Source organism: Cnephaeus nilssonii, assembly GCF_951640355.1.
Source record: "Cnephaeus nilssonii genome assembly, chromosome: 5".
Lineage (NCBI taxonomy): Eukaryota > Metazoa > Chordata > Mammalia > Chiroptera > Vespertilionidae > Cnephaeus > Cnephaeus nilssonii.
In genome coordinates, this window is record NC_137076.1 from 60646200 (window position 1) to 60660120 (window position 13921).

At 37.4% G+C, this 13921-nt stretch overlaps 1 protein-coding gene across 2 annotated transcripts in view; it reads right to left on the reverse strand.

Annotated features, from left to right (window-relative positions):
• The window catches only part of NAA15 (N-alpha-acetyltransferase 15, NatA auxiliary subunit), a 74410-nt gene that overhangs the window by 16609 nt on the left and 43880 nt on the right, over positions 1 to 13921 (reverse strand). For both annotated transcript variants that reach the window (XM_079771552.1, XM_079771551.1), the window contains exons 12-16: positions 12686 to 12838; positions 11496 to 11624; positions 9264 to 9477; positions 5932 to 6125; positions 580 to 688 (exon numbers count right to left, since the gene is read on the reverse strand). In XM_079771552.1, coding sequence (XP_079627678.1) covers positions 580 to 688; positions 5932 to 6125; positions 9264 to 9477; positions 11496 to 11624; positions 12686 to 12838 — 799 coding nt within the window. The remainder of the gene's footprint in view (positions 1 to 579; positions 689 to 5931; positions 6126 to 9263; positions 9478 to 11495; positions 11625 to 12685; positions 12839 to 13921) is intronic.

Genomic DNA, 13921 nt, shown 5'->3' on the forward strand with positions numbered 1-13921 from the left:
GCTGGTTTAGGCCCCCGCCTTGAATTTCGTGCACTGGGCCTCTAGTATAGAGTATAAGCATTCTAAACTTGGCAACCAAGACCTCTCATTTATATTTTACCTGGCTCAGGCAATATAGCCAACCTCAACATTACCGTATTTACACACACTTGTGTTTTCTTAACAAAGCCTCTTCCCTTCTACACATCTTTTCTTTTAGAAATAGGAGCCATCCTTCTTCAAGATATACCTCAAGATACATCACATCTTCTATTTTTAACAATAGCTAACATTTATTAATGCTTACTGTGTACCAGATACCATTCTAAGCTCTACATGTATTAACTAATTTTTATCCACAGACGCACATAGGAGCTACTATATCTGACCCTAATCCTAGTTATGCATGTACATTTATTATTGATTTTAATGTTCCAGAAGAGATAATCGTATCCTTGTACCTCCCCACAACATATTGTGCATAGCAGGCAAGCTGAACTGGCATTTGCCAAACAGTGGTGAGGCTATCGGAGTTCAGAGACTATATCTAAGAAATACAGTGATCAATGTTATCAGGGCCACTATATCCTAATTGCCTACCTTTCCTAAAGTAAATCTCAAAGGCAAAAAGATGAGTTTCTATCTTGTTCTTCACCAAGTTCTTCAACGGTGTTAAAAATTTAATAGCTTCTTCCAATGGAGTTTCAACCTAACAAAAATAAAAGAGATTATACAAATGGAACAAGATTTTTTTTTTTTTTTTGGGGGGGGAGGAGGGTGATGTTACTCTTTCTATTAAAAACACTTTAAAACAAAAATAGCTCGCCCTAACTGGTTTGGCTCAGTGGATAGAGCGTCGGCCTGCAGACTGAAGGGTTCCAGGTTCAATTCTGGTCAAGGGCATGTACCTTGGTTGCTGGCACGTCCCTAGTGGGGGGTGTGCAGGAGGCAGCTGATCAATGTTTCTCTCTCATCGATGTTTCTAACGCTCTATCCCTTTCCCTTCTTCTCTGTAAAAAATCAATAAAAATTTTTTTAATAGCTCACCCAAGAATAACTGTCATATTAAAATTCCCATAATCTAAAATAATAATAATAATTAATAATAATAATAATAATAATAATAATAAAATTCCCATAATCTAAAGAAGGGAGATTTTTGAACTCTACAATGGATTTTAACCAGAGATTATATTACCTCTGGATAGGAACTATCCAATAAGTAAGGAAGAAAATACAATAGAACCAAGGAAAGACAGTAAGAGAAACAGGGAAGATAACCATTAAGGAAAAAAAGAAGGGATATGTGAAATAGGATAAAGGGGTAAGAAAAACACTGTAGAGATCATTACAGAATGAGTGAATATTGTTTTTTAACTCAAACAAAGAGAGTATAATCAAGCTATTAAAAAAATAGTATAATATCCATTCTGTCTTGCTTTGTTCCACTACAAATTCTATAGAAATCCATATTGTTCAAATACCATACTAATGGTGAGATGGCATTTGAAAAGATTTATATTTATAGAATTCTGTTTCTACCACCTTTTAGAAATTATATAAATGTCATATGAATTACATACTTGTAACCATTACTGGACAGGTATAATGTTTACTATATATCTGTGCTAGTGTTATACTCTTAAACTGAATAGTAAGACAAGACTATTCTCTTTAGACTGGGGTAAGAGGGTAGAGCAATACCATATACATCAGAAGAGCACTGAACAACTGTGTTCTATATTTGCCCTCTATCATCATAGAAGCGGTGACAATTTATCCTCATGCAATGAAGTGTTATCTATGGGAGTTGCCTTGTACCAGCATGTAAAGCAGTTGGCATTATTCTGAAGGATACATCCTCTAAACCAGAAAATCAATACATGGTACTACCATTCTAATAGCTACAGATACTAAGAAATAAAGGAGGAAATAGGGGCCCTCTTAAGTATACCTTTCTCACACATTTGTAAATATTTGATTTCTTATTCCCATGATTCTAAGTTCTACTGAGTTGGAATTTGTGGTACACAGTGGAGAAATGTCTACCAAGGAAAGGAAAAGAACTGGAAATGGAAATTGCCATGGGTCTACATCAAGCTTTTCATGACTCTAAGGGTATACACTGAAATGAGGATCACTTAGACATGGCTGCTATTGAAACACAGAAACATCCCTGGCCAGTGTGGCTGTTTGCTAGAACATCATCCCGTGAGCTGTTCAGGGAACATACCAGGGTACATATGGGAGGCAACCGATCAATGTTTCTTTCTCACATTACGTTTCTCTTTCTCTCAATCTCTCTCTCTCTCTCTAGAATCAATGAAAAACTTATCCTCAGGTGAGGATAAAAAAACAAAACAAAAAAAAAACAAGGAATATAGGGAAGTTGAATAAATACAAGCATTATACTAAACGAAATCACCTCAGACTCAGTTGGGGTCCCTATGTTTACTGAGTGGAATGATGGCTGGAATGGCCAGCATTATTCATACTCATTTTTGCCTCAAAAAGAATTTACATTCAGTCATGAAGATGTGAATTTACTTAAATGTAGAACATAACTGTATTGATGGGCAATGTAAGACATTTATTTGCAAGGAAAGTTTTGATCATATTAATTTACAAACTAACCTGAAATCTAATCTGTGTTAAAATACTAAGATACGTTGTGCAGGAGTATATCTCCCTACATTCTCAGCATAACAACAAAAAGTTTAAAAAAAACTATTAAATTCTATACAGACAGAATACTAAGGACTCATTACCCCTGATAAGGAATGTGTGCGCGCACACAATAGGGAAGAAAAATCCAGCTGAGATGAATCCTGGCTGAAGGCAAGGAGAAACATGGGAGGGGCGGTGCATGAGGGAACTCATAAATACCAAGGACTGCCCCGTGATAGTTTGGAGAAACAAGAAACAGTGTCCACCAAGACTTTAGATCTTATATGCCACTAACTGAGTATGAAACTAACTAAACCTCTTCCTATTTTCCTTAACAGGAATTACTAACCTAGTAATGCTTTTATTTATGTTATATATATATCATCCTCAATTGGAGACACTAAACTTACCATTTATCAGAAGTAAGAATCCTGAAATAAAGGATCATAAAAAAGCAAATAGAGATCATAGGCCCAGACATGCCAGGAGCTTTTAAAGTGGCCTACAATGCCAGCTCTGGTTGTGACAGCTTGGTGTAATCTGGCACTGCCACCACATTGACGACATGGATAAATGTGGTTGGTATTAGATGGGGGGCATCTTGGAGGCAAATATTATAGGGAGAGTGCTATGTGCCTAACAGGTAAGAATAGTACATATTGAAGAACGGTCTATGAAACTGGGTCCATTCCACTAGGCTTCTTACAAATGAAGCACATTCTATAGGCATTATTTTGTTTTGAGACTCTACAAGATTAGATTACAACTTGACATCTAGTCCAAAACTAGCCATAACAGGCCTGACACAAGGAAAACCCTATAGTCTACAAGGAGGCCTGGTACAGAATTCTGCTTTGCGGGGGTACTCAATCCAAATAGATCCTCTCCTTTAAGACCTATAATGCAAGATGTGAAGAGTTACAAAGAAAAAAGTCATTAAAGAAAGTCATGGGGTAGAGAGAAAGTAAGTAGAAAGAATAATGGTGGCAGGCAGTCAGTTATGGTAGTAAAGTAAGCTGAGGATAAAAGTGGAAGTTGACATTATCCCTGAATAATTTTGCAGCTCTCCATGAGACCTAAAAGGTCAATTTTCTTTTTTTCTTTTTAAATCCTCACTGGGAGAGTGAGGATATAAAAAGTGGAAAGGAGGGGGAGGAAGATGTGGCGGGGGGGGGGAGAACATCTTTGTGAGAGAGACACATCCATTGGTTGGTTGCCTCTCACACGCACCCCCACCAGGGCAGGGATCAGACCTGCAACACAGGTACAAGCCCTTGACCGGAATTGAACCTGCGACCCTCTGGTGAGCAGGTCAATGCTCTAACCACTGAGCAAAGCCAGTGAAAGCCTAAAAGGCCTAAAATTTTCTGTGTTTACTTACTTCCCAGTATACCCTTCAAATAAATTCCCCCAAACAATAAAAACCATCTTTTTTTCCTAGAATATATACAATTATTCGTTAAAAAGGTGTCAATATGTATTTATGAAATCCAAGCTAGATTTCTATATAGTACTTAAATAGCAATAATGCTATATTACTGTCCATCTTCTCTGGTATAATTCTAAAACTATTTTCTAACTCTATTTGTTAGGTATTATAATTTTCCTTAGTTTTGAAGCATTCAACAATTTTTGAATTTTTACTTACTAGTAAGGCTAAAATTGAACCCTAGGGCAATGTCCTCATTACTATATTGCTTTTAATATAAGAAATTATGCAATTATTTTTACATGGAGTAGGAGGATGTCAAGGGCCAGAAGAGAAACTGCATAGGTATGTTATTAATCAAAATGGCTCATGTGACAATGAATAGCTTATCTTAGTTTCAGCTAAGATATTAGGTTCAAATAGCAAAGTCCAGCCCTGGCTGATTTGGCTCAATGGATAGAGCGTTGGCCTGTGGACTGAAGGGTTCCAGGTTCGATTCTGGTCAAGGGCACATGCCCAGGTTTCGGGCTCAGTCCCCAGTAGGGGCATGCAGGAGGCAGCCGATCAATGATTCTCTCTCATCATTGATGTTTCTATCTCCCTCTCCCTTCCTCATATTAAAAATCTATAATAATAAAAGAGTAATATGCTAATTAGACCAGACGTCCTTCCGGACGTCCTTCCAGATAACCTTCCGGACGAAGCCGGGGCTGCGAGGGAAGCCCAGGTCCCGGGTGCCAAAGGGAAGCCAGTGCCTGCAGCTGGGGGAAGGAAGGCCTACTCTTGCACGAATTTCGTGCATTGGGCCTCCAGTAAATAAATAAATAGCAAAGTCCAATAAAGAAATACTGTAAACTGACAAATGGGTTAAAGATACACATATAAAACTCACTTTTTAACAAGTGATTCCCTAAATAAAATCTTGCCAGTATGGCTCAGTCATTGAGCGTTGACCCATGAACCAAGAGGTCACCTGTTGGATTCCCAGTCAGGGCACATGCCCAGGTTGCAGGCTTGTTACCAAGGTAAGGGGCATGCAAGAGGCAGACAACTGATGTTTTTCTTTCATCAATGTTTCTCTCTCTCCCTTCTTCTTTCTTAAAAAACAAATCAATAAAAACATTTTTTTAAAAACTTGCCCAGATATAAAAACATGCATGTTTCCACTTATAACAGACACTACATTTTTTTAAAACTATATTTTATTGATTTTTTACAGAGAGGAAGAGAGAGGGATAGAGAGTTAGAAACATGGATGAGAGAGAAACATCGATCAGCTGCCTCTTGCACACCCCCTACTGGGGATGTGCCCGCAACCAAGGTACATGCCCTTGACCGGAATCGAACCTGGGACCCTTGAGTCCGCAGGCCGACGCTCTATCCACTGAGCCAAACCGGTTTCGGCCACTATATTCTTTATACATATATTTTCGCTAGCCCTAACATCTTTTCCTAGTAGAGAATTTTTCTAGTCCCATTTTACAGATGAAAAAAGACACGAGAGAGGTTAGACATAGGGTCCTAGACACACAGTGAAGTATAATAACTGATATGTGGACCCAGATCAAAATGACTCAAAAGCCCAAATTTTCCACTACACCATCTGGACCAGCGGTCGCCAACCTTTCAGACCTCCTGGTCCGTGGACTACAGGTTGGCGACCGCTAATCTAGACTACCCTGGATCAGTTTTAAACGTGAAAAGTGATGGAAGGGAAAAAAGGAAGATGACTAAATTGAAAAATGATTTTTTTGCTCTCAAATCTGTAACAAAATGATTGACTAAGATACTTTAAAATGACAATAGTTGGTCATGAAACTTCACGCAATTGTGTTATAAACACTAGTATCAAGTACCTTTGCCAGTTTCTCAGGGATAAGTTCTTCTTTTGGACCTCCAATTTCCTCATCATCGTCATCCTTCTTCTTTTTCTGATTTCTCTGCTGCTTTTCTTTTTCTGCATTTTTTTTCTCTTCCTCTAGCTGGGCTTTCTTTTGAGCTCTTCTTTGTTTATTACGTAGTTTCTTTAGTTCTTTATCAGACATGTTTGCTGTAGGCAATAAGTGTTAATTAACAGAACTGTAAGCCTATTAATCAGATTAGTAATGATCATTTCTAAATATTCTCATACAAACTCCCATAAATATTACATTATATATGTTCATATGCCAATGTGTACCTAGCCTTTTAATGGCTCCACAATTTGATAGAAAACTCGTAACAGCTTCAAAAATCTTTTGAAAACAGATGAAGACTTGGTGCTGTAACCACAGCAAAGCATAAAAGTATAAGAGTTCCTACAGCAATATCAAACTACTTAACAATTCTAGGAATATAACAAGTTGTTTCATATCTCTATGGTTTTCTACTATGCTTTCTCCTAGCCATGCCTTCTCTAACCTTGTCAAACTTACTCATTCTCCACTCTGTGCTGCCACTGACAAATAAAGCACTGGTGCTTTATTTGATTAATAACAGAATGGGGCAAAAGTAGGTTTACCGTTGTTCGTATGGACAATAAAATTATTAATAAATAATAATACAATAATACAGTTTCATGTAATCACAACGGTAAGCCTACTTTTGCCCCACCCTGTATTTTGCTTGTCACAAAACTTGGTGTACACATCTGTCTCTGATTTCGATTTTGAGCAACTTGGTGGCAGAGACCGTGTCGTATTTATCATCTTTGTATTCTCAGGGCCTCACAGCATACCAAAATACACAAAAAAAACATGAAATATTTGCTAATGAACTAATGGTAAATTAAAACAAGGACACGGTCGGACTGTGGACTGAAGGGTCCCAGGTTCGATTCCAGTCAAGGGCAAATACAAAGAACCACCCTAAAATGAATGTGTAAAGTATATGTACACATAAAACTCGGAAATTAAAATTGTGTATAAAGGAAACTGCACCTTTCATAGGGATATCCATTTGAAAGGAGATAACCCTTGGGTAGGAGGAAAGTGAAAGATTTCTCATATTTGTTAAGGATATTTCTGAATTGTTTCAATGTTGTATAGTTAATTATGTATTATTTGTACAACATGAGAAAGAGTAGAAAGCCAGGACGTGTGAACAAAAAGGTAAATAAAAAAGTCAGGGGATCTCAGCTCTCAGCTTCAACTATAAATTGTCCTGTAGAATATTACTGGTATCTTTTTTGAACTTGAAGAAACAACAGGTAGCAACAGATTCTAGAGAAATCTGTACAGTGATTTTAATGTGTGACCTTAGAAATTTCTAAACTGTTCTTGCCTAACAGGAAATAAAATTTAATCATGAATTAACAACAACAAAAACTCCAAAGGTATTTAACAGAAGGAAGAATATACAATGCAACCAACTATAACATCAGAAGAGAAATTTAGGAGTAAAGAAAAAAATCTGACACACTCTTTATGCCTCAACTCCTGTAACATTTTTGTCATGAGTCACAAAATATTTGGACGTACAATTAATTTATATCCTTCTACATGTATGCTAGATCACTTTCATTCTGAGATTATTTTCCAAATAATTATCTAAGAAAGATTTCTCCCTACATACACTGACACCCTGCCATGAAAAAGGCATATTAAGCCCGGCTGGCATGATTCAGTGGTTGAGTGTCAACCTATAACCAGAAGAATGGCATGGTTTGATTCCTGGTCAGGGCACGTGCCCAGGTTGCGGGTGTGCAGGAGGCAGCTGATCAAGGATTCTCTCTCATCATTGATGTTCTCTCTCTCTCTCTCTCTCTCTCTCTCTCTCTCTCTCTCTCTCTCTCTCTCTCTCTCTCCTTCTCCCTTCCTCTCTGAAATCAATAAAAATATATTTTAAAAAGGCATATTTAAAACTGGTCAAATGACAAGTCACTGGACAATTTTAATAGCTTAATTCCAAGCTGGCTTTTAATTTTCAAGCAATATTCATCTTTTAGTAGGTTAATTACAAATTATTATTAAAAAGAGGAATAACTAGACATACTGGCAGTCAACATTAATGTAGAATGCCAACATTATTTATATAGTTAGCAAATTATAGTACTGGAGCTAGCAATTTACAATATTGAATAAAACAATTATTAAATGTAAAACTCACGAAAGTCAACTTTTTTTTAATATATTTTATTGATTTTTTACAGAGAGGAAGAGAGAAAGATAGAGTTAGAAACATCGATGAGAGAGAAACATGGATCAGCTGCCTCCTGCACACCCCCCACTGGGGATGTGCCCGCAACCAAGGTACATGCCCTTGACCGGAATCGAACCCAGGACCCTTCAGTCCACAGGCCGACGCTCTATCCACTGAGCCAAACCGGTTTCGGCGAAAGTCAACTTCTTAAAAGCTAATGATCAATTACAAATTCTTAACTTTTGAAAATATAAACAGTACTTTTCTTTTTTTAATATATTTTTATTGATTTTAGAGAGGAAGAGAAACATCAATGATGAGAGAGAATCAATGATTGTCTGCCTCCTGCACGCCCCCTACTGGGGATCGAGCCCACAACCCGGGCATGTGCCCGTGACCTGAACCGAACCTGGGGCCCTTCAGTCCGCAGGCAGATGCTCTATCCTCTGGATCCCACCCCCCCGCCCCCACAATACCAAAATCCCCGGATACTAAAGTCCATTATATAATGAAGCAGTATTTGCATATAGGCTACAACATGGTATGACCAAACATCACTTCGTTTACATGGATTCAGTATAGTGCTTTGGCACGTGATAAATTCAAGTTTTACTATTTGAAACTTTCTGGGATCTCCCATTATTTATTTATTTATTTTAATTCTCACCCACGGCTATGATCCTATTGATTTTTATAGAGAGAGGAAGGGGAAGAGTGAAAGAGAGAGAAACACCGATGTGAGAGAGAAACATTGATTGGTTGCCTCCTGTGCACCTGACTGGGGATCAAACCTACAACCCAGGTACGTGCCCTGACCAGGAATCAAATCCATGACCTTTTTTAACACGGGATGATGCTCCAACCAAATAAGCAACCGGGCCAGGGCCCCCTTCATTATTTCAACCCATGTTTGGTTGAATCCGCAGATGCAAAACCCACAGATGTGAAGTATCTTCCCAGAGAATGCTTAACAAACTGCTCAGGAAAAATTTATATATTACACAAAAACATAAACATACATACTCATACCACAGCAAACAATAAGAGTTCTTTGTATATTATACCATACCTGTATCAGCTTCACGTTCTTTATTCTCATCTGTAAGGGGGTTGTCATGAAGCTTCAAATAGATCTCTATAGCAATTCTTGCTGCCTTGAAGTAAAATGGATGCTGTCGAAGTACATCTTCTAGTTTTAATAAGTCCACATATGATCTAAGGGTAATCTTCCTCATACAGTATGTATGAAAGTCAAACTGGTCATCAGTGATTTCTATAAAATGCTAACAAAATTGTCTTTTTTATTATATTGAAATAGAGCAATACCAAAGAAAACTACAAAACTCAAAGCCTTGGAACTAGTGTTCTAAGCATAAAAACATTAGTAAAATAACATAAAAAGTTACAATCATTCAATATACTAAACACTTTGCAAATAAGCAAATATAATTGGCCATCACCAATTAGCAAAATATATACACATACAAAGCACTGAATTACTTGTTGGATGAAAAGGAAACACAATGCTTTAAAACATTATTTATTCCTTTCTTAATTATCCTATATAATAAAGAGCTAATATGCTAATTAGACTGAACAGCAGGACGACCCTCTGGACAACCTTCCAGCGGCCATCCAGACACCTTCCGTACAAAGCCGGAGCTGCAAGGGCCAGCCAAGGCTGCGAGGGGCTGAGTCCCTTGCACAAATTTCATGCATCGGGCCTCTAGTACTTAAATAAAACTATCATGATAAATCAAACAGTATACATAATGATGTAATATAGTAAGATTTGCATAAACATTCAGTTTTTATATTTAGAACGATTTGCAAAATATTATAATATTCAGTATTTGGTAACTTTTATAAGGATGCATATCTGAATGCTATGAAATGGTAATGCTGGTATGTAGAAATCAATTAGCAAGTAAATCAGGCAACCAGAAGCTAACACAATTCAACTAAGCTCTGGGGTTCTCTACTTAACAAAAGAAGCATGAAATTATATAACACTAGAGGCCCAGTGCATGATTGAATCATGCACGTGTAGGGTCCCCTACACGCTTTCGCTTTTCGCGGTGGAGCTGGGTGCCTGTCCGCTGGTGCACCAGGCCTTTCAGAAGCCCCCGGCTCGGTGGAGGCTTCTGAAAGGCCTGGTGCCGGAGCAGACAGGCACCCAGCTCCCCCACTTTTGATGGTCCGCGGCCGCTGAGGGGGGCTACCCTGCTATTGAGAGGCGCCTCTCAACGGCCACTGAGGGGGGCTGCCTCGGACACCTGGCTACCCTGCCGTTGAGAGGCGCAGCTGGGTGTCTGCCGCAGGCCCCCTCAGCGGCTGCGGATCTGGCGGTTGAGAGGCACAGGGGGCGGGAGTCTCGCCCCCTGCGCCTCTCAACAGCAGGGTAGCCCCCCTCAGTGGCAGCGGATCCGTGCCTCTCAATGGCCCGATAGGCCACCCCGAGTCCCGCCCCCCAGCCTCCCGCCGCCCAATCGTGGGCGTAGCGGAGTGATGGTAATTTACATGTTACTCTATTATTAGATAGGATATTTTTATCTGGAAAAAAACACAAAAAATAATCAAAAGTGAAGAGGACTACGAAAACAATTAATTTATAAAAAATAAGGAATTACATAGGCCAGTGGTCGGCAAACCGCGGCTCACGAGCCACATGCGGCTCTTTGGCCCCGAGTGTGGCTCTTCCACAAAATACCACGTGCGGGCGCGCACGCACAGTGCGATTGAAACTTCGTGGCCCATGTGCAGAAGTCGTTTTTCGGCCTGGGCGAGTCTATTTTGAAGAAGTGGCGTTAGAACACTCAATGGGGCCAAAGAGCCACATGTGGCTCACGAGCCGCGGTTTGCCGACCACTGACATAGGCTATTCAAATATTGTAAAAAGGCTTCAAAGCTCCCATCTCATAAATATCAAGGGAATATGGTATCCCTAATCAAATCTACAACAAACAGGTTTCTAGGATAACTTAATGAACTTTGTATGTGTTACTAAAGGAACAGCAGCTATTTCAAAGAAACATTAAAAAAAAAATCAATGAAAACCTAAGATACAAACTTTCCATAAATATTTTTACATGAATTCTTGCAGGAAGAGTAAACAATGGGAAAGTCTGCAGAAAATGCAGTCTATAATATTTCCATTATAAAAACTGAAAAATGTAAATACTAATATTTAGAAATCACTTACTGTAACTTATAAAGAGAAAGGAAAAAAACAATAGGATTTACCCCAATTTTTAATATTTAAGAGAATAAAATGAAAAACTTGTATGTTCAGGGTACTTACTCTCTCAATTTCATGACATTTCTTAAGTGCTTCACCAAATTTATTCATTGTCTTATAAGCCTGGGCACATTCTGTCTGGAACCACATGCATTGCATTTCATTCAAATTCTCTACCGCTGATGTTCCTTCCTATGTGAAAATCACACATATTCAAGAACATTTCTTACCAAATACATTATTCTACCACAGGATTTCAGAAAAAGATGGTCAAGGAATCTGAATTATTTCAAAATCATTTTGTTTTTTTAACCCATTCTTTGATTAAGAGGGAATAGTTAAAATGTGAAAGAAACTGATATTTCCTTTTTTTTTTAATTATATTTCTAACCACACACAAAAAATGTACCTCTGTAAACAACTAATCAAAATATTTATATAATTGGGTTTGGAGAGTAACTTAAGAAACAGAACACTAGGCACATAGCAGTTACTTGATTAATATTAATTTCCTTCATCCCTAAAAAAATTAATCTGAACATCCATCAATATAAATCAGTTTCAAAACCCATTGTACAACCATCTAAAAAGTTAGTAATGTTTTATGCTAATAATGTGACTTAAAATCCTGACTATTTTTGATTTCATTTTTTTGCTAATAATGTGACTTAAAATCCTGACTATTTTTATGTTAAAAATATTAGAAACTGCCCAGCCAGTGTTGCTCGGTGGTTGAGCATTGACCTATGAACCAGAAGTTCACAGTTCGATTCCAGGTCAGGGCACATGCCTGGGTTGCAGGCTTGACACCCAGTAAGGGGCATGCAGAAGGCAGCCAATCAATGGTTTTACCTCATCATTGATGTCTCTTTCTCTCTTTCTCTTTCTCTCTCTCTCTCTCTCTCTCTCTGAAATCAATAAAAATATTTTTTTAAAATATATTTTATTGATTTTTTACAGAGAGGAAGGAAGAGGGATAGAGAGTTAGAAACATCGATGAGAGAGAAACATTGATCAGCTGCCTCCTGCACACCCCCTACTGGGGATGTGCCCGCAACCAAGGTATGTGCCCTTTGACCGGAATCGAACCCAGGACTTCTCAGTCCACAGGCTGACGCTCTATCCACTGAGCCAAACCGGTTTCGGCTAAAAATATATTTTTAAAAATATATATTAGAATCAAACTTTGACAATAAGTAAGGTATACAAGTATGAACTGTTTATTCTTAAGTAAGACTATTAGCTGTACAAACCCTTGTAAACTTTGAGCACATTTCTTCAGCCTCCTTTATCAGATTGGCTTTTAGCATATATTTTGCACACTTGGAGTTGATAAATCTGTCTGCTGTGTCCAAAGCCTGGGCTTCATCCATCCATCTCGCAGCTTCTTTAATATTCCCAGCATGCTTCCAGGGTACAAAAACAAAATAAACCGGTCAATATGCTGATATTCCTATGCAAGTAATTAGTTACCTATTGATAAATGACTGAAACCACAAGTGAAAGGTATTCTTCTGACTAATCAATGCAGATGCATAAATTCTGCTATAAGTTCTGATACTTTTCTGGCCATGTAGAATATAGGTTCTCTAATAGTAAAGACTTATTTTAATATTACTGACAACTGTTATAACCTCATTACCTACAATAGTTTCTAGCACACAGTGAATACTCAAAAATAATGGTTGAATCAAAGAATAAATAATAATTTAAATCTTTAAGTGAGAACAACATTAATGTAAAGGTCATAAAAGGCAAAGGGATGACCAATTTCTACTCAAAGGAACCATGGAAACATTACTGATTAGGACCATTAGTGAACATTCCACAGTGACCCTAACTAGTCCATTTGGCAAAGCCACAAAACTAATGAACATAACCTGGCTTTGAAAAGTGCTTTTAAACATTACTTAATTTCTTTATTTTTGGTAAATAAATTATTGGTTCCCCAGTAAGTTTTATTACTAAATTATATTTGTATTTTAATATAATTTATTTTATTTTAAGATGATACTAAAACATATGTTTAGAAATTCTCATACAAGACCCAAGAATTGAGGAAGCAAAAGATATAATATGTAAAATTCAGAATAGAATCTTTAGTTTAATTTCATTAACATTACCAGATACTGATATATGATCAAACTCAAATGTTAACAGAAACAAATATTTCACAGCAAATATAATTACTTTTGATTACTTACACTCTTACTACTTAAAACCAAAAAAATAACCAGATACATATGTGTGAGAATGTATGAAAATATATAATAACCACATATAAATAACCATATATATGTATCTATATATACATATAGATATGAATGATCCAATTAGCATGACCATGACAAGTGTAACAGTAATCAGACTAAGAATGTACTATACCTGTTACTTCATGTTTTATGAGCTGTCAAATAGTCATTGTTCTTATAGTAATAAGAATCAATAAAATATAGAAAAAAATTTCTAAGTCTCATTACTCTACAAGA